This window comes from Leopardus geoffroyi, chromosome D4, assembly GCF_018350155.1.
Source record: "Leopardus geoffroyi isolate Oge1 chromosome D4, O.geoffroyi_Oge1_pat1.0, whole genome shotgun sequence".
NCBI lineage: Eukaryota > Metazoa > Chordata > Mammalia > Carnivora > Felidae > Leopardus > Leopardus geoffroyi.
The window spans coordinates 73,604,997-73,632,416 of record NC_059342.1 but is presented as its reverse complement, the minus strand read 5'-3'; the positions used below and the strand labels follow the sequence as shown (position 1 = coordinate 73,632,416).

Genomic DNA, 27,420 nt, shown 5'->3' with positions numbered 1-27,420 from the left:
ATCTTCACCAGGCAGCCATTCAGATCTTTGCCCCTCCCCTAACCATCTCACCCAGAGAGGCCCCCACACTGTTCCTGACGCCATTGTCTTTTATTGCCTGTATAGCACTCATCACTATCTTAAATCTCATTTACTTGATCTGTGTCTGCCCCTCTCATGTTCCATGAAGGCAGGAATCCCGTCTTTTCTCCCCTACCGCATCCTCAGTGAAGGACAGAGTCAGAGCAGAGAAATGCTCAATGACTCGTTAGTGAGCGAGATTGGGCTTTTTAGTTTAAAGTTTATACTTTTAAACATTTTTGAGGATGATTATTTTATATCAAATGAAAAAAAAAAAAGCAGCTAGATTACTGCAGAGGACCCTAACCTCAGCAAACTGCCTTGGGTTAGACAAGTTTCCACGCGAAAGCAATTCCTTCCTAGTACCGACTGGAGACTCAAACCAGAGAGGGACAGCGCCCTGTCCAAGTCCACACAGCACTCAGCCATCCAGAAGGGGACCCAAATCCCCCTCTTCCCAAGTCAGCCTGGGAACCTCCCGGGGGCGTCCGGGTCCGAGAAAGGCGGAGGGGTGTGGGGAGGAGGAGAAGGGAGAAATCGCACAAAGGGGGATAAGGGACAGACGACGAAGGCGGGGCAGGGAAAGAGGAAGGAGAGTGTGCAAAGTGACCGGGAGAGGCGGGGTGGGGCGGGGCGGACCGGGAATGAGAGGGTGTGGGGTCTCACGCAAGGGTAGAGAGGGAGACGGAAAGCAGAAGGAAGGCAGAGAAGTGCAGTGTGGGCGGGTGACCGAGGGCGCCGCACTGAGGCAGGTGAAGGTGCGGCGGGAGGCGGAGAGGACGGGAGCCGGGAGAGGCTGTAAGGAAGCGGCCGGAGGAGGAGCGGTGAAGGCCCAGGGCCGGGGGCGGGGCGAGGAGGGGGCGGGCCTCTGGCTCCGCCGCGCGGTCGGGCGCCTGCGCGCCTCTTCCGAGCCGCCGGGCTGCTGCGGCTTTCCCTGCACCGGCTTCACTGCGGAGTAAGTGGGTCCTGAGCCCCGGGGCCGAGGTCGGGGGCCGGGGGCGGGCGCCGAGGCTTCGGGGCGCGCTGGAGCTGAGAAGGGGCCCCAGGAGCGCGGCCGCAGCCACGTCACGCCCCAGGTCACGCTGCAAACGGCAGCTGTAGAGATTTCGCTCTAACAGCGGGTTACCTGGACTTTGTCGCCATCGAGCCCTGGAGGTGAGAAGGAAGGCCGAGCAATTCAGGCTTGTAGGCCAGAGCCCTCAGCCCCGGCTTCCAGAAATGGGAAATGCTGTGGGTCGGGAGCCAGACAGAGCTCGTTCTAGTCTTCGCTGTGCCACTGACTTCCTGCGTGGCTTTGGGCGAGTTCCCGCCCCTCGCCGGGCCTCCATCTACCCACCAGTAAAGTGAGAGAGGGTCTTTGGATGGGTCTCCATAATTTCCAGACTCAATAAAATTCATTTCTTTGACAGACTTGCCCTAAGGCTTGTCCCCAGATTCACCAGCCACTTCCCTTCCTTAGCGGCAACTTTTGGCTGTGCTCTGAACTCTGGCCCCTCGGTTTGTGACTAGACAACCTCGGACTGTCTGGAATCCAGTGTCTGGGGCAAGAAGCTCCACCCAGCCTCTGGACCACAGGCTGAGGTATTCGTTTCTTGTACATGGAGTCCGTGATCCTTTCATTGGTTCTACACCCAGGCAGGCCGACCTTGTTACCTCCAGTGAAGATGAAGCTGGGGCTCCCGCATAGAGTCAGGACTGGGCTTCTCTGTCTGCCTTTTGTGCAGATTCACCAAAACCAGATTGTTTAAAAATCCACATTTGTCTAAGCATGATGCAGTGGAAGGGCGCACTGGCCAGAGTCTGGAAGTTTAGGTTCTGGTGTTGGCTGTGTCACAGACTCACCTTAAGCAAGTATCTGCCCCTCTCTGGCTCATTCTTCCCAAAACAAGGGGTTGGTCACATGGTCTGCGTCTGTGTCTTTGGCATTGTTAACAATAGTAATAGCAATCATAACTGTTTCCTTACCTTGACCTACAAGGCCCTGCCTCAGCAGCCCCTATCTACCCAAAGCAGCCGACTTGCTGTTGACCTACCTCAGGGCCTTTGCACTTGCGGTTTCCAGTGCCAGGAACGCTTAACTACCTCTTTCTCCTGCATAGTCATTCTTCAGATCTCCACTGAAAGTTGACTTTCTTACGAAGCTCAACAAACTAGATGGGATCCCTGGGTTTACATCCTTGTGGCACATGCTCACTTCGTTATGCTTAAGTGTTTGCATAGTTCTTTGTCTAAATGCCATAAGGGCTGGAAATCTATCCTGTTCCCTAGTATCTAGTGCACAGTAGGTGCCCAGAAATTTGTCGTGGAATGAGCGGACGATCTCATTTAATGCAACAACCTGGTGAGGCTGGGACATGGTGCTCCTCTTCCATTAGGAGAAGATTCAGAGAGTGACACTCCTAGGGCCACACAGTCAGTTGGCAGCATCAGAATTTGAACCCAATCTGTCTCTGACTCCAAGGCCTGAACTTCCCACATCACTGCCGTCTCATTCCAGGATCTTCTGCTGTGAGGAAGTGCCAGCAACTTTGACACACAAGGCCTGGAAAGAGAAGACCTTTAGGTTGTGGAGGGGGTCTTGTCCGGCTCAGGTTCCCTTTAACCCCTGGCAGACCTGGGGTGGGCGTGCCCCCCCCTCCTGCAGACGCATGGCTCATCGGCTACAGATACGACTGCTGACATGGGACGTGAAGGATACGCTGATCAGGCTCCGCCACCCCGTGGGAGAAGAATATGCCTCCAAGGCCCAGGCCCACGGGTTGGAGGTAGAGGCCGCCTCCCTGGGACAAGCCTTCAGGCAGGCATACAGGGCTCAGAGCCTCAGCTTCCCCAACTATGGCCTGAGCCAAGGCCTCACCTCCCGCCGGTGGTGGGTGGATGTGGTCTTACAGACCTTCTACCTAGCAGGTGTTCGAGATGCCCAGGCTGTGACCCCCATCGCTGACCAGCTGTATGAGGACTTCAGCAAGCCCTTCACCTGGCAGGTGTTGGAGGGGGCTGAGGCCACCCTGAGGGAGTGCCGAAAACGAGGTCTGAGGCTGGCAGTGGTCTCCAACTTTGACCGGCGTCTAGAGGACATCCTGATGGGTCTTGGCCTGAGGGAATACTTTGACTTTGTGCTGACCTCTGAGGCTTCTGGCTGGCCCAAGCCCGACCCCCGAATTTTCCGTGAGGCTTTGCGGCTTGCTCAGGTGGAACCGGCAGTGGCAGCCCATATTGGGGACAGTTATCCCTGTGATTATAAGGGGGCGCGGGCTGTAGGTATGCACAGCTTCCTGGTGGTCGGCCCAGAGCCTTTGGATGCTGCCATCAAAGACTCTGTATCTCAAGAATGCCTCCTCCCCTCACTGTCCCATCTCCTGCCTGCCCTTGACCACCTGGAAGTCCCACCCCCGTAACTTTGAATCTGATGAGGGAAGTGGCTGGGCCCAGCAAACGCTGCAGAGAGCCCCTTCTTTCCTGAGATCTGGCCTTTGCCCCCCTCCCTGCAGCGTCCAAAGGCACTGTGACTATAAAGCAGTGAAAACAGGGCTTTTAGCCCTGCTCCAACCTGCTTCTGGTTGCTGAAGTTGTTCACACCTGTGTCTCTTTCCCACCCCCTCACCTACAAGATTCACCGAGAGCCCAACTAGCTTCAAAACCAGGCACTGTCGGGGCGCCTGGGTGGCTTGTTTGGTTAAGGACCAGCACTTGATTTTGGCTCAAGTCATGATCTCACGGTCGGTGAGTTAGAGCCCCACCTTGGGCTCTGCACTGTCACTGCGGAGCCTGCTTCGGATTCTCTCTGCCCCTCCTGTGCTCGTTCTCTCTCAAAATAAGTAAAATAAACTTTTTAAAAAATTACAAAAAAAAAAAAAACAAAAAAAAACCAGGCACTGTCAAACTTTGTATTAGCAGCAGGGCCCTTTTGTTATAGATCTTACTGGAACCCCAATATGCAAAACAGGAAAAGTGAGAAACTGCTAGAGCTGAAGCAGGTCCTAGAGCCCCTCAGTCGGGCCCTTGAAGCCTCAACTCCCTAGAAGTGGAAGTTCAGAGGAGCTTAGTTTGGAAATTGGGGTGCTAGGCTCTGCTGTAGGGGCATGCCCTCTAGGACATGCCTCTAGTGTTTGCAGGATTTTAGACAAGGAGCACCGTAATTAGTCATGAGAAGAAACTTCATTTCCGCTTGCCACGTGTTAGTCCTTTATATGCATATAGAACCCTCAGTAAATAAAACACCCTCAAAGCTACCTGATGGGCAGAGATAGTGTGACCTCCACTTTACAAATGAGAAACCGATTGGGGCGCCTGGGTGGCGCAGTCGGTTAAGCGTCCGACTTCAGCCAGGTCACGATCTCGCGGTCCGGGAGTTCGAGCCCCGCGTCAGGCTCTGGGCTGATGGCTCAGAGCCTGGAGACTGTTTCCGATTCTGTGTCTCCCTCTCTCTCTGCCCCTCCCCCATTCATGCTCTGTCTCTCTCTGTCCCAAAAATAAATAAACATTGAAAAAAAAAAATTAAAAAAAAAACAAATGAGAAACCGATTTAGAAGGAGCCTGCCTGAGGTCACAGGTAGTATGTGAGAGAGCCAGGGTTCTGATTTAGGCATGCCTGACTCCAAAGCCCTTGGCTTGACCGCCAAGTTGCAAGCAGAGAGCTGTGTTCCATGGGACATGGTGCAGTGGAGATCCTGGTAGAATAGGGAAGATTTTCTAGAGGTCAGTTTTGAAGGGCACTCCAGTGGTAGGTGTTCGCACTGGGGGCGGGGGGAGGACAGCACAGGGAACAGGGACCGGAGCTTGAGGTGACAGGAGTGTAGGAAACGGGGAGTCGTTGGAGACTGAAGGACGGAAGCTAGCTAGGTTTTAAAGATACCATGTGTTAGGGGCGCGTGGGTAGCTCAGGTCATGATCTCGCAGTTTGTGAGTTAGAGCCCTGCATCAGGCTCTGTACTGACAGCTTGGAGCCTGGAGCCTGCTTGGGATTCTCTCTCTGCCCCTTACCCACTCACAATCTGTCTCTCTCAAAACTAAACATTAAAATTTTTTTTTTTTAATTCTATGTCTCTAACTTCCTATCCCCTCTTCATGCTCCTCTCCCCTCACACCTCTTTGGGATTTACTAGACACATCTTCCTTGTACAGGGGGTACCTCCGGTGAAAAGCACATAGGCATATCTACACAGTGTTACGTTCTGGTACCAACAGCCAGGGAGGGCTCTAGAGTGGCCCTGAATTGGGGGTGGCATTTAGGTGGGCAGAGGAATAAAACACACATTCCTGGCAGGAGGCCCGTGAACTATGGACTGAGTGAGGGCTGCCACGGGGAGTTAAATTGGCAGTTTGGAGAGCATGGCTTGGGGGCCTACAGCTGCCAAGTAGAAAGGTTGGCTTTGCCTCAGGTTTCTGGGTAGACATTGTACTCGTGTGAGGGGAGGGAGACTCTTCTCAGACTTGGCCACACCTCTTTTGGGTCTGTCTTCCTTGGGCTTGGTGTCACAGCCAGGGGACATTACTTCCCACATGTCAGGCAGTGAGGACGTGGGTCATGAGCTGCAGTCTCAACTGCAAGGGCCTTAGAAGTCATCTCCACCAAACAAGCTGCCATTAGGTCTGTGGACTGGATTTGATCAACCCAATGTTTCAAGTAAATTATTGAACAAACTTAAGAGTGGAGAGGGCTCTGGCCCCCATCTTTGAGCCCAGGGGCCTGAAGTTGTAGGTAAGATTGCCTTTGAACCGTGTTCCCAGATAAAACCACTGTGAGGACCACTGGTCTAATATGACCTCAGAGAACAGGAAGGGACTTGCCCTCGGTGCCAGCCATGCAGGGCACGAAACCGTCTCAGGGCTCTTTTGGCTGTGTGTGCTGAGCTGGGAATGCGGATGCGGGTGAGGAAGACCTTGATTTCCTAGCAAGTGCACCTCTTAAGACGTGAGCTGGCACTTGGGAGATTTGCCCAATTACCAGCAAAGAACATGGAAGAAACTTCAATCTTGTAAAACCTTTAATAACATACGTGTTCGGTAAGGCTGGCCCTCTTACTCCCTCAGCTCTCTCTAGGACTTGAAGCCCTTACCCCAGGTCTCCACATTATGTTGGGCAGGGAGGGGGGTGTTAGGTGGGGGAAAAGTTCGTCCCTGTGACCACAGGTGGGCACAGCCGAACTCAGCTGCCAAGTCTGAGGCAGAGCTGCCAATGGATGTGCTGCGGTCGAGTTACCTGCAGGTAGGATCCCTTCAGTCTTCTCAACCATCAGGCTGGACCTGGTGGGACACAGCGCCCCCTGTGGCCAAGAGCAGCCTCGCAGGAGTTTGGGATCCCTTTCAGGTTGTCCTTGTGTGCTAGAAAAAGATGTTCTCTCTGTGCCTTGTTGGGAAAAGGACTGAGAAGCACCAAACTGAGGGATGAAAGAGTTTCAGCCACAGGACATGCTCCAAGCTGGGGGCAGAGGGCTGGAAGGCTGTGCTTTCCCAGAAGAGTCTACCACATACACCCAGGCACCTTTCCATCCGTCCATACATTCGCCAAATATTTATTGCACAATCACTAGGCGCCAGGCACCATGCCGGATGCCAGAGATAAAGTGGTGAACGAGACACCCTCGGAGGAGCTGATGTATGGTGGATTTGGGAGACTAAGGCCAGGGAGTAGCAGGCCTACTGTAGATACCTCGCACTTAACAGCTGTACCCAGATCTGAAATGGATCCCTACCCCTCCTAAAGCTGTCCCTTCAGGGCAACATTTGGGAAAAGGACACTGGGCAGGAACATGGCCTGGAGGCGTAGTAGGGAGGAGGCCTGGGCTCCCCGTGGCCAAAGGTCAGTGGATGATGGAAATGGTCTGGTCGGCCACGGCAAAGACCGGGAAGAGGGGCCCAGAAAAGGGCGCGTGGTGGGTGTGGAGCACCGTACCCGAGGCCGGCTCGTAGAACAGCAGTTCCTGTGCCTGCAAGTCCAATAGCACGCCCAGCTGGGCGGGGCAACGCAGCAGTGCCAGGGACTCGTGCTGCCCAGCGTGCGAGAAACGAAACTCCTGGTCATAGCGGGAGAAGACCCAGGAGAAGGCGTTGTGGCCCAGTCGGGAGTCATTGCCAGAGCCCTTTCGGGGCAGCTGGCCTAAGGCCACACCCACCTTATAGGCACAACTGTTCTGGACGTTCACCATCCAGGCGTGCAGCCCAGCCTGGAAGGAGGTGGCGGCCAGGGCATTGGGCCAGTGGTCAAAGCGCTCCGGGCCATCTGCACAGGCCTTGGACTTCTTGGCATTGAAGGTCAGGGTCCTTCGATCGTCTGACAATTGCAGGAAGGGGCTGACGGTCCTCTCATCAATACGCACGTCCTCTGTGCCTGCCAGAAACAATTCTCAGAGTTGCCCAAGGCCAACCTCAGCCCTAACCTGGTCCTGCCAGGCAGCAAAGGGCTCCCTCACCACCCAGTGGCAGTGTTACCTCAGGCAAGCCATTTACTCTCTCTGAGCCTCAGTTCCCTCATCTGTAAAATGGGGATAAATAGGACTTACCACAGGGTGGACATGAGGACTAAATGAGATGATACCTACAAAGTGCCCAGTATTAATAGGTGCTCAATAAATTGTGGCCATGATAACAGTAGTTACTATTAGTCCAGGATCCTCATCTGTAAACTAGAAATAAGGCCCAGAGAGGAGAAGCAAGTTGCCCAAAGTCACACACCTAGTTGGGAGCAGGGCAAAATGAAGATTTTGTTCCTACATCTAGCATCCGGCATCGACTGCAGTGATTCCAGTTGGGCCTATCTGTGGCCTCCAGATCAGACCTGTCCTGGGGGAATGACCCCTGGGAGCCAGGAAGCATCAGATACGCACTTTTCCAACAACTAACTAAATGGGACTGCTGGCAAATTGGGCACTCTCTGATACCAGCATCTACAGAAGACAAGCTATAGCTTGTACTAAAAATTTTAGGCTAACCCAGGGGGGAGGAGGGCTAAAACTGAGGAAAAATTCAATCCGTTAACCAAACCTCTCTGTGAATCGTGCAAACATGACAACTAGGAACACAGAAGCTTCCATCTAGCTTGGGGGATTCTGCTTTGAGAACTTCGGCGCTAGGAGGGAATTCCTGCAGGGAAAGACCGTGTGGCATTCACATCTGAGGCCTTAGCATACGGCACAAGGCCAGGCCACGGTCTGCCTGAGTCAGCAGCGTTTAAGTGAACAAGTGAGGTGAATCCAGGCAGCGCCGTTCTCGCTCCAGATGCTTTCCAGTTGGCCACCAATGATATCTTTTTAAAGAGAAACTAAGGTTCCAATTAAGAATACTGAGCTGTCCCACTAGGGCAGGACATAGATGTGATTTCTGGGAACAAGATATCACTTAGGCCCAACAGAGTAGTTTAGTCTGGAAACAGAAAGGACCTGGCCCAGCTGCCCCAAGCCCGTCCAGAACCTTGGCTCCACCAAGGCTGCATCCAGCGTCACTCCGTGCTTAGCTACTGAGCCAGATGCTCTGGTCCCCAGCCTGACCCAGCAGCAACCCCCCAGCCAGCCAGCCAGCCAGGTGTTCAGCTGGTGCTGGGCCCTAACAGCTCCTAACCTGAGAGGGACCCGAGAACCGCGGTCACCCAGAGTTGGGTAAGTAGTGAGCTCCGAATGCACTTCTCATTAAAGTTTAACTTGTCCGACTCCTGGGGATCCAAAATGCCTTCTGCTTCCTCAGTCCTTGTGGAGGAAAACAAACAAACAAACAAAAAACTAGACAGAAATTCAGGAAGGTTCCAGAAATGGATCTAGATCAATATAGGGTGATGGGAAGGGGACAGAAGTAAAATCCTCTTCCCATGAGGGTGACCCCAAGATTGGCAGCCAGCCCCACACAGGAGCCCCCAAAGGAGGTTTGAGCCAAACAGAAAAATGGATTTTCCCCTTATGCCCCCTGCCCCCAGGAACATTAATTCCAGCCAGGCAGATGATTTCCAGGGAAGTAAATATTTGGTGCCAGTGGTAGAACTTGGAGTCTGTCTGCTCTGCAGGGGAAGCAACCTGCTATGTCTCTAAGTTAGCAGCAGAGCAGGGATGAGACCTGAGCCTCTTACACCCCAGTCTTTCCACTCCCCCATCCTGTGCAGAGAAAATCTCACCTCCTTCCAAAACCTACTGCAGCAAAACCTGTTGGTTTGGTCAGAAGGTACAGCCTCTCCTCTGCTCTTAAAATGCAAACACCTTTGAGAGATCCCACAAGAAGGGACTATCAGTTATCACCCGAACCATAAATAGGTTCTGGTGCTTTGCTCCCAATAGCTACCTCTCCTTGGCTCAGAAGGGCACTGGGTTTGGCTGGAGGGAATATGGGAACAGAAGATGCCTAGGAGGGGAGAATTACCATTTATTAAGTATCCAGGTTCTCTCTGTAGAATCTCACGTAATCTTTGCTATAACCTGGGAGGTAGTTGTTATCCCATTTGACAGGAAAGAACAGAGATTCAGAGAACGCACTCCGCTTAAAAAGGGGAGCTGGGTTCAAGTGCTGCCTCCATGCAGAAATAGAACAAACCCAGTCTGGAGTCCAGGCACCCCTCAACATAATTTCCCCCTTGATCTAAAATGAAAGTGATTAAGGGGTGTAGGACAAAGTGAGGGTCCATCACTGAGCTTTGCAGACACCTGAACTGGGTGCTGAGAAAGAGCTCTGCCACCGCCCCCAACCCTGAGATCAGGCAGCAGTTCTGAGGGCACGCACTCTTCCCCAAATCTCCTGGCCCTGCCCACAGTGAAGGAGCAGGGAGAGAGGGTGGGGCATGTCTCCTTAGGGATGCAAGCTCTTTGCGAGACTGTCACTGACTGTCCTGGCTTGGGAGGAGCAAGACGGACAGAGCCCTAGGAAAGCTGAGAGCACACTCTGGTAACAAAGGCCCTTTGTGGTCAGGACAAGAGAGGGTCTGTTGCCATCTTCTCAAAGCGCTGAAGTTGGGGCTGGAGAAGCCCCAGCCATCAGGCGGGGAGGAAAGAGGAGTGCCTGTGTTGGCAGCGCTGAGCTAACCCAAGGCAAAGCTGGGGCCAGTGGCAGACACTAGCGTCTAGACAACCAGCTGGTCCGGCACCCCATGGTTCAGAAGGGGAAACTGTGACCCCAAAGGAGTGGGAGTGCGGTGGGGCTGGGATCCGAATGCCTGTCTGTGCAGCCGGACCTGTTGCTGTGGCAGCCAGGGCCGAGCCCAGACGTGGATGTGGCACCAGCAGATAAACCAAAACTGAGGGATATTCTATAAAACTGTTCTAGGCTCTTTAAAAGTATTTTGTTGTTGTTGTTGTTTTAAAAGGCTAAGGAACAGGGGCGCCTGGCCAGCTTAGTCAGAGGAACAAGCAACTCTTGATCTCAGGGTTGTGAGTTCGAGCCCCATGTTGGGCATAGAGATTACTTAAATAAATAAAACTTAAAAAAAAAAAAAAACAAAGGCTAAGGAACAATTCCAGATTAAAAGAGACCAGATTGGGGGGGGGGGGCGCCTGGGGGGCTCAGTCAGTTTAGCATCTGACTTCGGCTCAGGTCATGATTTCACGGTTCGTGAGTTTGAGACCAGTGTCGGGCTCTGTGCTGACAGCTCGGAGCCTGGAGCCTGCTTTGGATTCTGTGTCTCCCTCTCTCTCTGCCCCTCCCCCACTTGCTCTCTCTCTCTCTCTCTCTCTCAAAAATAAATAAGACATTAAAAAAAAAGAGAGAGAGAGACCAGATGGTTCAGGAAACAAAAACCATACCAAACACTTAAGAACTTTTGTGGCACAACTGGCAACATTTAAATACGGACTGTATGTCAGATATAATAGTATTATGTCGACATTAAATTTTCTGAAGGTTCCTGTTGTTGTGTAAGAGATTGTCTTTGTTCTTGAGAGAGGATGCTGAAAAAGGTCTCACTTTCTACAACTTACTCTCAGATAGGTCAGAAGAAAAAGTGTTAAGTATTCACTCATTAAATAGATAGGAAGCGAATGACCAACAGACCAAGAAAGAGAGCAGATGTGGCAAAATGTTAACAATAGAGCTTTCTAGGGATAGTTTGTTGTACTATTTTTGCAACTCTTCTCTATGTTTGAAATATTTCAAAACAAAAAAATCAAAGATCAGTTTTTTTTGTTTTTTTTTTTTTCAAAAACACAGAGCAACTTGAAATTAAAGACAGGACAGTTTTAGAGGAAGATGAAGAAGGTAAAGGAGAAAGGAAAGACTAGCAGACGTGTGGAATGATTCTAAGAGGGAAAAAGTAGGAACAAGCTAAGCCTTTAAAGGAGACAATAAAATTGGGGGCATCACTTCACAGACTTTCCAAAGAGTGACATACATCTATACATACTGATATGGAGAGATTCCAAAAGAACCTGGTAAGTTCAAGAACAGCAAGTATAAAACAAACCAAACTGGTAAAAAAAAAAATTTTTTTAGGGGTGCCTGGGTGGCTCAGTCGGTTAAGTGTCTGACACTTGATCTCGGCTCAGGTCATGATCTCACAGTTCGTGAGTTCGAGCCCCATGTCGGGCTCTGTGCTGAGGGCACGGAGCCCGCTTGGGATTCTGTCTCTCCCTCTCTCTGCCTCTCCCCCAACTTCCTTTCACAAAATAAATAAACTTAAAAAAATTTTTTTGAGTGGTAACCACCCCTAGGATTCTATCTACATAGGACAGTCCACAAGACACACACATCTGACTGTTAAAACTGATCACCTCCAGGGAACAGGATTGGGAAGGGGTGATGGAGACACTTACAATGTTTCAACTTTTTTAAGTAATCTCTATGACCATGAGACTCAAACTCATGATCCTGAGATAAAGAGTCACATACTCTACCATCTCAACCAGCCAGGTGCCCTGAGACATTTGAAATTTTACATGTTTTTATATTGGTGGCATGTTTTCTCTTTCTCTCATGCACATGTATTACTGCTGAAATTTAAATATAAAAATAGGGGCACCTGGGTGGCTCAGTCGGTTAAGTGTCCAACTTCGGCTCAGGTCATGATCTTGTGGTTCGTGAGTTCAAGCTCTCTGCTAACAGCTCAAAACCTGGAGCCTGCTTCGGATTTGGTCTCCCTCTCTCTCTACCCCTCCCCACTCACACTCTGTCTCTCTTTCTCTCTCTCTAAATAATAAATAAACATCAAAAAATTTTGTAAATATAAAAATGTATAAGAATGGGGGCACCTAGGTGGCTCGGTCAGTTAAGCATCCAACTTTGGCTCAAGTCGTGATCTCACAGTTCATGAGTTTGAGCCCTGCATCGGGCTCTCTGCTGTCAGCAGTCTGCTTCAAACCCTCTGCACCAGCGCCCCCCCCGCCCCGCCCTCCCCTGCTTGCATGCTCTCTCTCTCTCAAAAATAAACATTTAAAATATACAAGCATGGTCTGTGCTCCTCAAGTACAGCTCTGCAATCTCTCACCGAAGACGTAAGAATATTTTTTTTTCTTTTTAAAAAATCTGCTCTCTTTCTTGGTCTGTTGCTCATTCTCTTCCTATCTATTTAATGAGTGAATATATGACACTTATTTTTTTTCTGACCTATTTGAGAATAAGTTGCAGAAAGTGAGACCTTTCATATCTAAATACTTCAGCATCTTTTTCTCAAGAACAAAGACAGTCTCTTACACAACTACAGAAACCCTATTAAATTCAGAAATTTAACGTTGACATACTACTATTATATCTGACATCCAGTGCATAGAAACGTGGCCACTTGTGCCACAGAAGTTCTTAAAAGTGTTTGGTGTGGGTTTTTGTTTGTTTCTTGATCCATCTGGTCTCTTTTAATCTGGAATTGTTCCTTAGCCTTTTTTTTTTTTTTAAGTTTTATGTAAGTAATCCCTACACCCCATGTGGGGCTCAAACTCACAACCCCGAGACTGAATCACATGCTCCTCCCACTGAGCCAGCTAGGCGCCCCAAGAATTTAATTTCTTTGCCTGGAAAATTATATCTTCTTGGCTACTTCCTCAGGCTCTTGGCTCTCAGCTTTTCAGGACCTAGGAAGAACTCGGTGAAATGCTTTTATAACTGCTTAATTAAAATGCAAATTTTGAGTGGTAATACAGACTTAAGTTTCAAAGATTCTTTTTTTTTAAAGTTTATTTATTTGAGAGAAAGAGAGAGAGGAAAGGAGGGAGAGAGAGGGGGAGGGGGAGGGAGAGAGAGAGAGAGAGATGCAGGGAAGGAGCAGAAAGAGACGGAAAGAGAGAATCCTAAGTAGGCTCCACGCTGTCAGCGCAGAGCCCAATGAGGGGCTCAAACTCAAGAACCGTGAGATCATGACCTGAGCCGAAATCAGGAGTCAGATGCTTAACTGGCTGAGCCACCCAGATGCCCCTCAAAGATTCTTTTGTCAGAGAAGGGGAGAGTGAGGCAGGGAAGACAGCGGTGGGACAGGTGTCGGGTATCGGTCCATGCCCCAACTCTGGGGCTTAGGCAAGTCCCTGCCCATCTTGGAACATCAGTATTTTCATCTGTAGATGGGGGATGTAAAACACTCCAACAGGGTAACTGGATTTTTTTTTTTTTTTTTAACGTAGGCTTCACACCCCACATGGAGCCCAACATAGGGCTTGAACTCACAACCCTGAGCACAAGACCTGAGCTGAGATCAGGAGTCAGATGATTAATCGACTGAGCCACGCAGGCACCCCTGGGTATTTTTTTTCATAGGATAACATTTAAGAAAGCCCATGGCCAACCTCTGATTAATAAGTATTTATTTCACTACCCTTCCACATGGATCTAAAGCAGTTCTCCAAGTTAGGGGCAGGAAGACCCCTATCTGTGGAGCACGACTCCAGGGAAGCCACTCAGCTGCACGCCTTGGGCTTTCTCCCAAGAGCAGCAGGGCCTGAATGCAACGGTTTCCGTGACTGCCCAAGCAAATTACGGGGCCATACTCACCTTTCAAAAATCTCCTGTTCCTTCTGCTGTGAGAAAAGAAAACAGAGTCAGGCTTGGAACCAGGACGTCAGCAGGTAGTCAAGACTTGAACGTACTCAACTGGCATATGGAGGACGCCATGTGGACAGACCCTAGGACAAGACTGCTATTCCTGCTTGAAGACCCAAAACAAAGCTATCTGGGTTCTTCTCTGCGTACCTTCCCATCGTGCACTCAGAATGAATCACTGTCTGCTGTGCCCCATGGCATCCCCAGTTTCCCTAAGTAACACTTCAGGACACTCACATATTTACTAACATTTCACCCCCACCAAGACTGTCAGCTCCTAGATGGCTGGCACTCTTACTGAATCCTCTAATGTGACTGTCCCAGTGTTTGGGACAGAATGTACTCTGTCCCTGAAAGCTGTGTGGCTAAATGAATGCACAATCTAGGGCATTCCACAAACTGCCCTACTTGAACCGCAGTGAAGAACAGCTCAGTTGTTCCACACCCTCATTTCTCTTTGTGGCATGTTTACTCCGATGTCAAACCAGCCCATTAAAACAGCAAGTATCTGCATATCTATATAAAGTATTTTGCAAGGATATGTACCAAAATATTAACCATAGTAGTTTCTGGGTGGTCAGATTAAGGACGTCTTGTCAGTTCCCTCCCCCTACACATTTGTGAACCCTCTCTACCTCCCCACTTCCTTTAACGTAGCTGCTCCTCTTATCTCTCAGGCTCCGGCTTCTGAGTTACTCCATCCAGGAAGCCCACCCTGACCACTGTCACCCCCAAGCCTGGACTGTGAGGTCCTCTACTATGGGCCATAACCCTCCATTATCCTAGTTGTCAGTTTGTGTATTTCTTAAAGCTGTGGGGTACTAACAGCTGTATCCTATAACTCCACCCTGTGGCACAATGGCACATAGCAGATACTCAGTAAATACTTGCTCACTATTGAAAGAATAGCTGTCAGCTACAAAAAAAAAAAAAAAAAAAAATCCATATAATTTTATTCCCTTGCTTCATCCCTGCTCCAAAGTATCCTTATCTACCCAGCTCCTACCTCATAAACATTCTCGATGTTTTAAACTTTGGGGGTATTTGATTCACTGGTTGTGTCCTCACCCCTGCCTGACTTACAATCAACTGGAGGTCATCCAGGTGGGTGAGCATGTCCACCAGGCTGGTCCGGATGGTGTCGAGCTTCTGCAGTGCCTCAGTCCAGTGTACTCGCTGTGTCAGGATACTCTGGTGGGCCCGCTCCTCTTCGCCGTGTACCCGTTCCAGCAACCGCTGCTCCTCACTCTCGCACAGACTCCTCACCAGACCCAGCCTCTGGATGACCAGTTCCCGTGCCGCGCTGGCCGTGCTCTGATGAGGGATAAAACAAGGAATCGGGTCCTGGCAAAGCCCGGTCAAGATGAAGAGGACTTGGGCTCAGTGTTTAGGAATGCTGGGATTGATCTGCAATGTCCGCCACGGGCACGGTAATGGAAGAAACTGTGTTTAAGCCATCTCAGCCTGAAGAGTTCCCAAATCTGGTTTAGGGTAAAGAAATGTGAGATCCAGACATCCAGGTCATATCTCACAGAGGCAGGATCGCAGAATCAAAGAGCTGGGCATGGTCTAGAGATCAACTAGAACCCATTATCTCCCAGCTGACAATACCAAGGCCAAGGGACCAAGGTCAGAGAACTGTAGAACTGCGGAGCAGAAGGCCTACAAAGTCATCCCCGTCAACAGGATCCATACCAACAGAAGTCCAGTTGATATTCTGACTCTGTCTGAGTGAAAAAAAGCTCATTACTTCCTAAATCTGTCCACTCCAATGGCTTCCTTGGTAGAATTCTTATCTGTCACACAGGAGGCACGAAATCAATTCTCCAGTGACGTTGACGTGACTCCTAGTAATTAGCACAGTGTCTGGCACACAGTAAGTACTCAAATATTTACTGAATGACTGAGGGGAAAGTTTTCCTGACTAAGTCAAACATATCTTGGTAGCACTCACAGGCCAAGTGCAGGAGATAATGGTCCCTGCTTTACAGAAGAAACGGAGACCCACAGTTTGCCCAATGAAGAGGAAGAGAATGAATGGCCTAAGTGAACCCAGGAGTTTGGACTCCAATTTCAGTGTTCCCTGAGACCACATAACACAAGTACTTAGGAAATCAGGCTTTAGACACCGTGCCTAGATTTAAATCTTAGCCCATCCACTTACCACCTGTGGAACAGCTGAGCATGTTAGTTACCTGTCTTCCCTGTGCCTCAGCTTTCTAATCTGTTAAACGAGTAGAATAATAGCACCTACCTCATAAGGTTATTGTGAGGATTAAATGAGTTACTACATACGAAGTTAACAGAACAAAGCCTGGCACATAAGTGATACCATGAGCTGTTGTTCTCTCTATCCCACCTTGCTGCCTTGCCCACAGCGGTGGGTGTCTGTACTCAGTGTTTGTTCTATGTATGCGATCAGGTTCAAGAACAGACCCTCGCCCGAGATGCATCAGATATTCTCCGACTAGAAGACCGTAATCAATTTCGATACATTTCTTCACTCTTTCCCAGAAAAGGATAGTAGAGAAAAAAAACTTCCCTTTCCAAAGATACGCCAGAATAAACTAAACACCATCCTAAAACCAAACACAGAAATACTGGGAATAGTCCAAAGCATCCTTTTAAAAGTGAAGGTGCTCTGGCAGCTAAATAAAGGAAATCCCCTGGGGTCCAAAAGTAGAAAGGAAACTGAAAAGCAGAGTAATTGAGAGCAGAGACTCAACTGCCCTGAATGCAGCTTGTGATTTATTTTAAAATCTTACACTCCTTTCAACTTAACATGTCCCAATAAAGACATCTCTAATCAGAAATGAAATATTTCTTATGAATGGGAGAGTTTATTAAAAGATGTACTTTAACTAAAATATTGGACATGTAAGATCAGAGGGGTTACTAGGTTAAAGCATTCTTATGGTACTTGTATTACTCAGGTTGAGTCATTTGAAACATTAAATATTTGTGTTAAAATCTTAATGGTACAAAAAATAGACCATAAGTAGAATGTATATCTTTTTTTATACGTTTATTTTTGAGAGAGAGAGAGAGAGAGAGAGGCAGACAGAACACACGGGGGAGGGGGAGAAAGAAAAGGGAGACAGAGGATCCAAAGCAGGCTTCAGGTTGTCAACGCAAATCCCGATGTGGGGCTCAAACTCACAAACAGTGAGCTCATGAGATCATGACCTGAGCAGATGCTCAACCAATTGTTTCACCCAGGCACCCCAAGAATATAGGGACAAAGACAGAGGAGGGGTTGATTAACCCAAAAGACAAGAAAGGAAGAAAAAGCATAGAAAAAGCATAGAAACTCCTATATGTTTCTACTATACAGAAAACATAAAATGATAGCTATAAATCCAAGTGTATCAGCAACCACAATAGTGATAGACTGTTTAAACTCCCTAGGTAAAAGGCAGAGATTATCAGATTGAATTTTTTTTTTTCAGATTGGATTTTTTAAAAAAGGAAACAAAACCCAGTTATAAGACACACCTAAGGGGCATGTGGGTGGCTCAGTCGGTTAAGCATCTGACTTTGGCTCAGGTCATGATCTCGCGGTCAGTGAGTTAAAATCCCATGTCGGGCTCTGTGCTGACAGCTGAGTCTGGAGCCCATTTCGGATTCTGGGTCTCCCTCTCTCCCTGCCCCTCCCCCACTCACACTGTCTCTATCTCGAAAGTAAACAAACATTAAAAAATTTTTTTCTTTAAATAAAAAAATAAGATACACCTAAAATGTAAGTACATAGAGAAGTTGAAATAAAAGGAAAGAAAACCAAAATATGGACAGAATTATTAGGAAAAATAGACAAGTCCACAGCATGATGTGAAACTATAAATGCCCCTGTCAGCAGTCAGTAAACCTAGCAGAAAAAAATATTGTTAAGTACAGAGAAACATTTACCTAAAGTGACCATGTTTTAGGGTATAAAGCAAGTCTCAACAAATTTCAAACAACTGATATGTAGACTATAATGCAGTTAAGTTAGAAATTAGTGGGAAAGGGGCACCTGGGTGGCTCAGTGGGTTAAGCATCTGACTTCAGCTCCGGTCCTGACCTCACAGTTCGTGGGATGGAGCACGGCATCCAGCTCTGTGCCGACCGTGCGGAGCCTACTTGGGTTCTCTCTCTCCCCCTCTGTCTACCCCTCTCCTGCTCATGCTATCTCTCTAAGTAAATAAATAAACTGTAAAAAGAAAAAAAACCCAACAACTTATAACTGAATGAAAATTTGCATCAAATTTGTGAGAGGTACCTCTAGCAATACCTAGAAGGAAATATTTGGCCTAAATGCTGACCTTGAGAAAGAAGTCAGACTAAAATGTATAGACTGTGTTCAGCTAAGGGAGTTATAAAACAATGGAATATATTTTTAAAAAATTAGAAAGAAAAAAATTTGAAAGATAAGAGGAAAGGGGCGCCTGGGTGGCTCAGTCAGTTAAGCGTCCGACTTCGGCTCAGGTCATGATCTCACGGTTCGTGGGTCCAAGCCCCACGTCGGGCTCTATGCTGACAGCTCGGAGCCTGGAGCCTGCTTCAATTCTGTGTCTCCCTCTCTCTCTCTGCCCTCCCCCACTTGTGCTCTGTCTGTCTCTATCAAAAGTAAATAAATGTAATAAAAAAATTAAAAAAAAAAAAGAAAGATAAGAGGAAATAATAATATACTTATATTTAAAGATACAAAAGAGGGGTGCCTCGCTGGCTCAGTCGGAAGAGCATGCAACTCTTGATCTCAGTGTTATGAGTTCAAGCCCCACACTGGGTATAGAGATTACTAGAAAAAATAAACAAACTTAAAAAAAAAAAAAAGAAAGAAAGATACAAGAGAGGATCAAAATACTAAAAGCCGGTTCTTCAAAAAGACTAACAAAACAGACAAAACTGTGGCAACTTTAATCACAATTTAAGAACAACTTTATGCCATTAAATTTTAAAATAGACAAAATATATAATTTATCTAGAAAAAATTTACTAAAACCAAAGAAAAAGAAAGAATACTATAGTCATGGTTGGAAATGAGTCAGTAGTTAAAAATCTATCTAGAGGGGCACCTGGGTGGCTCAGTTGGTTAAGTGTCAGACTTCAGCTCAGGTCATGATCTCACAGTTCGTGAGTTTGAGTCCCGCCTTAGGCTCTGTGCTGACAGCTCGGAGCCTGGAGCCTGCTTTGGATTCTGCGTCTCCCTCTCTCTCTGCCCCTCTCCTGCTCACACTCTGTCTCTCTCTCAAAAATAAATAAACAAAAAAACAACAACAAAAAAGAATTCATTAAAAAAAACAAAAAAAAAACAAAAAAAAAACCCTACCTACAAAAATAACACCAAGCCCGGATAGTTTTACAGGGGGTGTCACCAAATATTCAAAGCACAATGATTCCAATCTTCCTCCAGTGAAAATAGAGTTCTGTTTCCCAACTCATTGGATAGAGTTTATATAACCTTGACACCAAAATATGAAAAGGACTATAAGAAATGAAATTCATAAATTAATCTCATTCCTGAGTATAGATACAAAAATCCTTTTTAAAAACCCAAACTAAGATTAGCAATCCAAACTCAGAATTTTGTACAACAATGATACAGGGGATGGAGGGGAGGGGGTTTGGTGATAAAAGGGTAACACAGGGGATCCTTATGATGGAACCATTCTGTATCTTGGTTGTGGGAAAGGTCACATGAATCTATACATGTGATAAAACTGCATAGAACTAAATACACACAAGCAAGAATTTAAATGAAAACTTTAAGGAGGTGCCTGGGTGACTCAGTCGGCTGAGTGTCCAACTCTTGATGTTGGCTCAGGTCATGATCTCAAGGTTCGTGGGATCGAGCCCTGGGTCAGGCTACCCGTCTACCTGCACCTGTGTCCATATACTCTGCCTTCCATTTCTATGGATGAATGCCCATGCTCTTACCTCTGGGTAACTCTCCCCCATGGTAAATGGCTGCCCCATCCTCCCAGCTCTCAAGTAAAAAAATTTAAGGAAAAAAAAAAAAAGTTAAGAGTTACCCTGCCTCCTCTCCCTTTCTTGCCTGCATCCACTCCATCAGCAAATCTCACTGTTTCCCCCTTCAGAATACACATAGAATCCAGACACTCCTCACCATCACTCATGTCCACACGACTCTTGACTTTCACCTGGATTCCTGTACTAGCTTCCTGCTCAGTCTCCCTGCTTTAACCTTTGCTGCCTATGGTCCTTTCTCAACCATAGGAGCAGAGTGCTCCTTTTTTTTTAATTTTTTTTAACGTTTATTTATTTTTGAGACAGAGAGAGACAGAGCATGGACAGGGGAGGGTCAGAGAGAGGGAGACACAGAATCCGAAACAGGCTCCAGGCTCCGAGCTGTCAGCACAGAGCCTGACGCGGGGCCCGAACTCACGGACCGTGAGATCATGACCTGAGCCGAAGTTGGCCGCCCAACCAACTGAGCCACCCAGGCGCCCCCAGAGTGCTCCTTTTTAATCTTAAGTCACGTCATCCTACTGTGCTCAGAAATTTCTAGTGACTTCCCACCTTACCCAAACAAAAGGCAAAGCCCCTCTGGATGCTATCCACTCTCCCCCCCCCCCCCACTCCCTGCCTCTCTGACTTCACCTCCTATTGCCTTCTCCCCTGTTTATTCTGCTTCAACCTCTCAGGCCACCTTGCTGCTCCTCCAATGTGCCAGATACGCTCCCACCTTAGGGCTTTTGCACTCACCATTCCCTCTTTCTAGAACTCTTCCCCCAGATATATGGTCCATTCTGTAAACTTTGTATCAATACAATATCAATACTTAATTGGATCATTCCTGATCACAGCATCTATAACTGCAACCCCCGTTCTCAACAAGGAACATCCTTCCTCCCGTGTTATATTTCTCTGTAGCCCCTTTCAACTTTTGACATAGCGTGTATTTATTGTTATTATCCTTCCCCCCTGACTACAATGTAAGTTTCACAGAAACAGGATTTTTCACATGTTTTTATTGTTCACTGTGGAATCTCTAGCACACAGAACAACAGCCCTTGGCATGCGGTGGGTACTCAATAGATTTGTTAAATAAATACATAGATGATGAAATGTGATGAGTATACCCCTTGAAGTCAGCATCTGCTACACTGTACTCAGGTCCTAGCCAGTGCAGTTAAGACAAGAAATTAAGGGGCTCCTGGATGGCTCAGTTGGTTGAGCATCTGACTCAGCTCACATCATGATCCCAGGGTCCTGGGATCGAGTCCCACATCGGGCTCCATGCTGGGTGTGGAGCCTGCTTAAGGTTAGTTCTCTCTCTCTCTCTCTCTCTTTCTGCCCCTCTCCCCGGCTTGCACTCCCTTCCTCTCCCTCTCTCTCTCTCTCACTAAAGTAAAAACAAAATTTTTAATGTTAAAAAAAAAACAAGAAAAAAAAGGATAGAGAAAAAGAGAGAAACCATCATGCTAAGAGAAGCAAAAATGGACACAGAATAGTTTTGCTCATACTAGTTCAACTGGGTTTCCTTCTACACAATCAAAAGAACCTTGACTAAGACAGTGTCAAGCCTGCTCCATGTACATGTTGGGGAGGGGAGGGGACGTGCAAAAGAATTCACAGCCCCTACCTGTGGGGGACATACTTGAGAGTGAAGATGCAGCAGTGGCAATGGGGCAACGGAATAAAGGATCCGCAGTGGGGGTAGCAGAAGGAGCACTGGCCTGGGAGTCCGAAGATCCAGACCCTGGAACTGACTCTGGCAGGAGGCTGTGGATCTTGGGCAAGTCATTTAACCTCTATGTGGCCCATTTCCCCATCTGTAAATAGGGATGTTACTGCCACCTACTGCGTAAGGCTGTCATCAAGAATACTCAGTGTAAAATTCCTGAAGCTATTTTGTAAATCAGGGGCTGACCACGAAATCCTTAGATGGTGGAAGAATGCTACCCTTCCTGATCCTTTACCCCAAGAAAGTCATTTTCCAGCAGTATTTGCCCCAGTGTGGTACTGGGAATAGTCCTCTCTGCCCAGATGGCAAAAACCAAGGCTCAGAGAGATGGGAAACCATCCTTCCTGGGCATCCAGTTTTGCTAGTAGCAGTTTGAGTCTGTGAGGTTGGGAAGGGATCCTAGGCTAGTCCATGCCCCTAAGGCTGGAGTCTTATCCTAGGAGGGGTCCAGAGTAGAGGGGAAAGATAACTACCTACCACTGCTCCCTGGTTCTTTCCTGGCAGGACCTCAGCCACATACTTGGTGATGCTGGCACTCTGAAACTGCAGCCTCTCACACTGGTCCACAATCTTGTTCTGCAATACAAATGACACCCATGGCATCTTGATCCTCGTGGATCCATTCACTCTCTCCCAGTGATTTTCCCCTTTTACCCCACCTCAGCCTCACACCCACCGTCATATCCCAGACCTCATTAGTACTAAAAACTATAGCACCTGCAAAATCTTCAGTTCAAGAGTTCCACACCCTGGGGCACCTGGGTGGCTCAGTTGGTTAAGGGTCTGACTGTCGATTTCAGATTTCAGCTCAGGTCATGACCTCGTGGTTCATGAGTTCAAGCCCCACATAGGGCTCTGTGATGACAGTGCAGAGCCTGCTTTGGATTCTCTCTCTGCCCCTGCCCTGCTTACCTGCTATCTCTCTCTCTCAAAATAAATAAATAAACTTAAAAAAAAAAAAGGCCCACACCCTTTCCACCACTTCCATCACTAACTCTAGATTCTCCAGTCCAACAATTCTTTCTTCAGCTTAGCGGGAGCCGCCAGTATATCAGTCTTACCACTTTCAGTGTTCATCACCCACTTTTTTGGTGATTCTCTCCTTATTCTGAAACCGTGGCTCAACATTACAGTCACTTTCCTGCATACACTCAATGCTCCTTTTTTTCTTTTTTTTAATTTTTTTTTTCAACGTTTATTTATTTTTGGGACAGAAAGAGACAGAGCATGAATGGGGGAGGGGCAGAGAGAGAGGGAGACACAGAATCGGAAACAGGCTCCAGGCTCTGAGCCATCAGCCCAGAGCCTGACGCGGGGCTCGAACTCCCGGACCGCGAGATCGTGACGTGGCTGAAGTTGGACGCTTAACCGACTGCGCCACCCAGGCGCCCCTCCTTTTTTTTTTTTCCTTAATGTTGATTTATTTTGAGAGAGAGAGAGAGAGAGAGCAGGGGAGGGGCAGAGAGAAAGGGAGACACAGAATCTGAAGCAGGCTCCAGGCTCTGAGCTGTCAGCACGGAGCCCAACATGGGACTCGAAATCACAAACTGTGAGATCATGACCTGAGCCAAAGTCGGAGGCTTAACCGACTGAGCCACCCAGGCGCCCCTCACTCAATGCTCCTTCTAACCCAGCTCCCCGATTCTGCACAACTGAGTGGAAGAACATGGCTTCTCAAACGGCCTTTCCCTAAATTATCCCCGTTGGTGAAACAAAACCTCATTACCCTAACCAAACCCCAGGAGTTACTCTCCAACCCTGCATGTATTCAATCCCTCAGCGAATCCTATCAGCCCCGGCTCCAAAGTGTCTGTCTGTCTGTCTGTCTGTCTCTCTCTCCCCTCTGGCCACTTCTGGTCACCTCCACTCTTGCTATTCTACCCAGATCATCATTATCTGTCACAAAAGTCGCTATTAGAGCCTCCTCACTGGGCTTGGCCCCCACAGTTAGCCACTGCCACCTTGTGTAAGGAAATTAGGTCAGGTCATGTCCCTGTTCAAAACCCTCCAATGGCTTTCCAGCATCCTCACAGTGAGATCAAGCTTCTCACTTTAGCCAACAAGGCCCTGTCTGATGTGACTCTGCCTGTTGTTCCAGTGTCACCTCCCAGCACTCTCCACGCCGGCCTTCTTCCTGTTCCATAAACACACCAAAACTTGTCCTGACAACAGTGTCTTTGCACCTGTGGCTCCTCCTGCGTCCAGTAGTCACTGTACCCTATATACACCTATCTACAAGTCCCCTCCCCCACTCCATTCAGGGTCACCCCTTCTCAAGCCCTCTCCGGCCACCCCCACACACCATTCCCTTACTCTGCTTATATATCTCCCTTGCATTTATCACTCTCTGCCTGCATATTATGTGTTTGTTTACTTTTTTGTATTTTTCCCCCCACCACTGGAACATGAGCACCATGACATTGACTTGTTCTCTATGGCCCACTACCTAGAAGAAAGTTCCTCCTACACATAAGAGGCCCCGAATAAATATTTGTTGAATGAATGAACATCCACTTCTTTGACCCCACCAAGTTCAGCGGTTCCCATCCCCCAAAGCTGGGAGCATCCCCCAGGAGAGCAGGGGAGAGTTGTTAGAAACGAGGAAGCTGAAGCCCATAGAAGTAACTTGTCCAAGAAGATACGGCCAGGCCCTGCTTTTCCACTCCATTTCTCCAGGAACTTGAACTGCTTCCTAGCCAACAGCTCCTCCACTACTTCCCCTTGGAGCTTTGCCCCAGTTCCATCTGTCAAAAGGCAACTCAGCTCCTCTTCTAGGCAGCCCTTGCAAGGCCTTCCCCCAGCCCCACAATCAGGAATTAGTCTTATACTTTGCTGGTCCAAATACTAAGTGAAAACAAACAAACAAACGAACAAACAAACGAAACACACACACACACACACACACACACACACAAATCACACACACAAATACTGGGCTGGCTGGGAGGAAGCTGTGATCACCGCACACCACAGGGCCAAAGAAATTGAGACTAGCTTCCAAAAAGCTGCAGGACAAGAATCCAGAAGGGAGGAGAAAAGTTGAGCAGGTGCCCAGTTCAGTGACCACCTTGCCCTGAGGCAAAATTTCTTTGCTGGCTAGGAGGACAGCAGAGTGTGCAAATGCCATAATATGCTCAAAATTGGAGAAAGGGCAAGGAACACCTCCCTCCAGGCAGAGGAGAAGAATGTGCTTAGGGCTTCAGGGGGGTTCAGAGAAGGCTGACTTCATTTCGAATCAAGCACCAGGCCTGCCACCCTTGCTCAGCCTTCATCCCCTTCTACCACTCAGATTCAGCTCTGATGACAACTTTTTAAAAAGGGTTTTATTAAAATCTCACACCCATTAGCATCACTTCCTGTCTCAACGGAAGCAAAGAGGTAATTTTCTCTGGCCTAGTCAATGACTCCCTTGGTCCAGCTCCTGAATATGAGGAACCTTGGAGGAGTTACTGCCCTGTTCTGGGCCTCAGTTTCCTCATCTGTAAAATGTAGGTAGGATACCACTTCAAAGGCTTGGTCTGGATGGAGTGAGATGATGGATATTTAAGTGCTTTGGTACTCATAAAGTTTCTATCCATTATGCAAGTTTATTATACCACATTACCCAAGTTGATTTTCATCACCACTTATTGAGGATGGATAGTGGTGACAGGTAGGACCAACCAGGAGCTTTCAGGGGTCACTGAATAAGTGAATCCCTCTAGGCCAGTTGGGTGTGTTTATTACACCCTAGTCTGAGTCCCCAGGGAGAGCCCTCAGGGCCTCACAGATGGGCAGAACCTGGGTGAGGGTGGGGAAATCAAGCCACTTGATGGAATGGCAAGGAAATCCCCAGGGGTGACAGCTAGGGCGGAAGGAGGGAGGAAAACCCAGGGTGACTTGGGCTCCTCAATCTCAGCAGATGGGTGGGGAAGGGGGGGTGGTGATGAAGGTGACCAGCCTGGGGGTAAACTGGAGTGGAGGTCGGGAGAAACTCTAGATTAAGAGGTCCAACAGGAACCTTTTAATTTTTTATTTTTTTTATTTTTTAGCGTCTATTTATTTTTGAGAGAAAGAGACAGAACGTGAGTGGGAGAGGGGCAGAGAGAAAGGGTGACACAGAATCTGAAGCAGGATCCAGGCTCCGAGCTGTCAGCACAGAGCCTGATGCAGGGCTCCGACTCACGAGCTGTGAGATCATGACCTGAGCTGAAGTCAAACGCCCAACCGACTGAGCCACCCAGGCGCCCCAACAGGAACCTTCTAAGATTCAACCCGCCCACCTCCGTTTACCCAGGTGAAAGCAGCTTGGAGTACAGTCAAGGCCAACCCCGAAAGGGACAAGAAATCACCTCACCAGGAAGCCCGAAGAGTGGACGAGGGGAGGGGCTTTGAGCCCAGGGGCTAGGGGATAGGAGAGCCGGGTTTTATCTCAGGTCAGCTTCCACCAGGGCGGGGGATGGGTCACACGCTGTCCCGGGCAACTGGAGCAGTGGAACCGCATACTGCCCAACGCCAGGCCCGGCTCTCACCCCCCAAAACAGCAACGGAGGAGGAGGGGGCAGCTGGATCTACCACTCTGTGGTAGGCTAAAGAGCATTTCACCCATTATTTTAGGTCTATCACACAACAACCCCCAAAACTGCGCCCTCAGACTACACGTGAGGACACTGAGGCTCAGAGACGAGATTCCAAGGGAGGTCGGGAGGCGGGATTCGAACTCACGTCTCCCGTGACTCCAGAAGTCACACCCTTACCGCCTCGTTCCACAGCAGTGACACGGCCGAGCCTGGACTCCTGGACCGGCAGCCGGGTCTCCGCCAAACCCCTCACGGCGCGCCATCCGGGCGCCCCTCCCCTCCGGCGCCCCCAGCCTTCCGGCGCCCCCGCCCGCTCACCCGCAGCTCTTCCGCGCGCTCCTCGACCCGGCGGACGCGATGCCCCCGGCAGCGGCCGCCCAGCCCGGTGCAGGCGGCGCACACGGGCCGTCGCTCGGAGCAGCAGAACCAGCTCAGAGCCTGGCCGTGCTCGGGGCACAGCGGCCCCGGCTCCGGCCCCGAGCTCTCCGCAGACATGGCCGAGCGCCCGGCGCCGCGCGCTCCACCTGTCGCAGGTGGCTGCTGGGCGGGGCCTCCCTGACCCCGCCCCCGGCCCCCGACGGGTGTCCCCGAGCGCCGGCCGCCCAGCTTCCTGCCGGCCTACCCTGGCGGCCGGTGGACTGCCGCCAGGCGTCGGCGCCCCAGCCCCCGACCCCCGCCCAGGGTCCAACCGCTTCGGCTGTCTTCGTGATTTTTTTGCTGAATTAAATCGCGTTTGTATACGTGTTAGTTTTGTAACAAACATAAAACACCAAACATTAATGTGACCGTAGGAAACTTAATTGAGCATTTAAGTGCCAGACTTTTGCTAAGCGCTTCATAAGCGTTTTATCATGTAATACAGCAGCCCTTTTTGAGAGGCAACGTGAGACAAGTAGCTAGAAGCTAGGTTCTGGTGGTAGGCTACCTGGGCTCAAATCCCATTTATCTGCTCCCAGACAGCGCCTCGATGGCCTCGGCTGTAACATGGGGATAGCGTCCGCACCTGCCTCACAGATTTGTGCTGAGCATTTAATGATTAAATAAGATCTGGAGCACAGACTGCAGCTGCAATTGCTAAGCGTCTGTTAATAGTACAAGGAAAGTATTACGATGTTCCCCATTTTTAGGGAGGTTAAGTAACTTACAAGGAGTCACAGTTACTAATTGGTAGCAATGAGATTGGAA

The 27,420-nt window shown here is 48.9% G+C and overlaps 2 protein-coding genes across 7 annotated transcripts; one reads left to right on the top strand and one right to left on the bottom strand.

Annotated features, from left to right (window-relative positions):
* The first annotated feature begins 735 nt into the window (after window positions 1-735).
* On the top strand, window positions 736-3,609 carry HDHD3 (haloacid dehalogenase like hydrolase domain containing 3). 3 transcript variants are annotated; one of them, XM_045470104.1, is made up of 2 exons: window positions 736-1,015; window positions 2,558-3,609. In XM_045470104.1, the coding sequence occupies exon 2, from the start codon at window positions 2,709-2,711 to the stop codon at window positions 3,456-3,458; it is 750 nt and encodes a 249-aa protein (XP_045326060.1). In that variant the 5' UTR covers window positions 736-1,015; window positions 2,558-2,708; the 3' UTR covers window positions 3,459-3,609. The 3 variants fall into 3 exon arrangements, with proteins under 3 accessions (XP_045326060.1, XP_045326058.1, XP_045326057.1); XM_045470102.1 differs by having other exon boundaries at window positions 748-1,015; window positions 1,470-3,609; XM_045470101.1 differs by having other exon boundaries at window positions 748-1,215.
* Window positions 3,610-6,029: 2,420 nt separating this feature from the next.
* BSPRY (B-box and SPRY domain containing) lies at window positions 6,030-26,790 on the bottom strand. Of its 4 annotated transcripts, XM_045470097.1 has the most exons (7): window positions 26,413-26,537; window positions 22,154-22,252; window positions 21,575-21,764; window positions 15,073-15,303; window positions 13,942-13,967; window positions 8,617-8,741; window positions 6,030-7,390 (listed from the first exon to the last, which is right to left on the bottom strand). In XM_045470097.1, exons 3-7 carry the CDS (start codon window positions 21,734-21,736, stop codon window positions 6,864-6,866), a joined length of 1,071 nt encoding a protein of 356 aa, XP_045326053.1. In that variant the 5' UTR covers window positions 21,737-21,764; window positions 22,154-22,252; window positions 26,413-26,537; the 3' UTR covers window positions 6,030-6,863. The 4 variants fall into 4 exon arrangements, with proteins under 4 accessions (XP_045326053.1, XP_045326051.1, XP_045326050.1 ...); XM_045470095.1 differs by lacking the exons at window positions 21,575-21,764; window positions 26,413-26,537 and adding an exon at window positions 26,554-26,789 and having other exon boundaries at window positions 13,942-13,964; XM_045470094.1 differs by lacking the exons at window positions 21,575-21,764; window positions 26,413-26,537 and adding an exon at window positions 26,554-26,784.
* Window positions 26,791-27,420: the final 630 nt, after the last annotated feature.

Excerpts from the sequence above, each read along its gene's own strand:
- HDHD3 (XM_045470104.1), top strand. The coding sequence starts at position 2,709 with ATGGCTCATCGGCTACAGATACGACTGCTGACATGGGACGTGAAGGAT.
- BSPRY (XM_045470094.1), bottom strand. The coding sequence starts at position 26,730 with ATGTCTGCGGAGAGCTCGGGGCCGGAGCCGGGGCCGCTGTGCCCCGAG. Across the intron at positions 22,253-26,553 it reads AGCGCGCGGAAGAGCTGCGG|AACAAGATTGTGGACCAGTG; the intron begins GTGAGCGGGCGG and ends TTTGTATTGCAG. Across the intron at positions 13,968-15,072 it reads TGGATGACCTCCAGTTGATT|CAGAAGGAACAGGAGATTTT; the intron begins GTAAGTCAGGCA and ends CTTTTCTCACAG.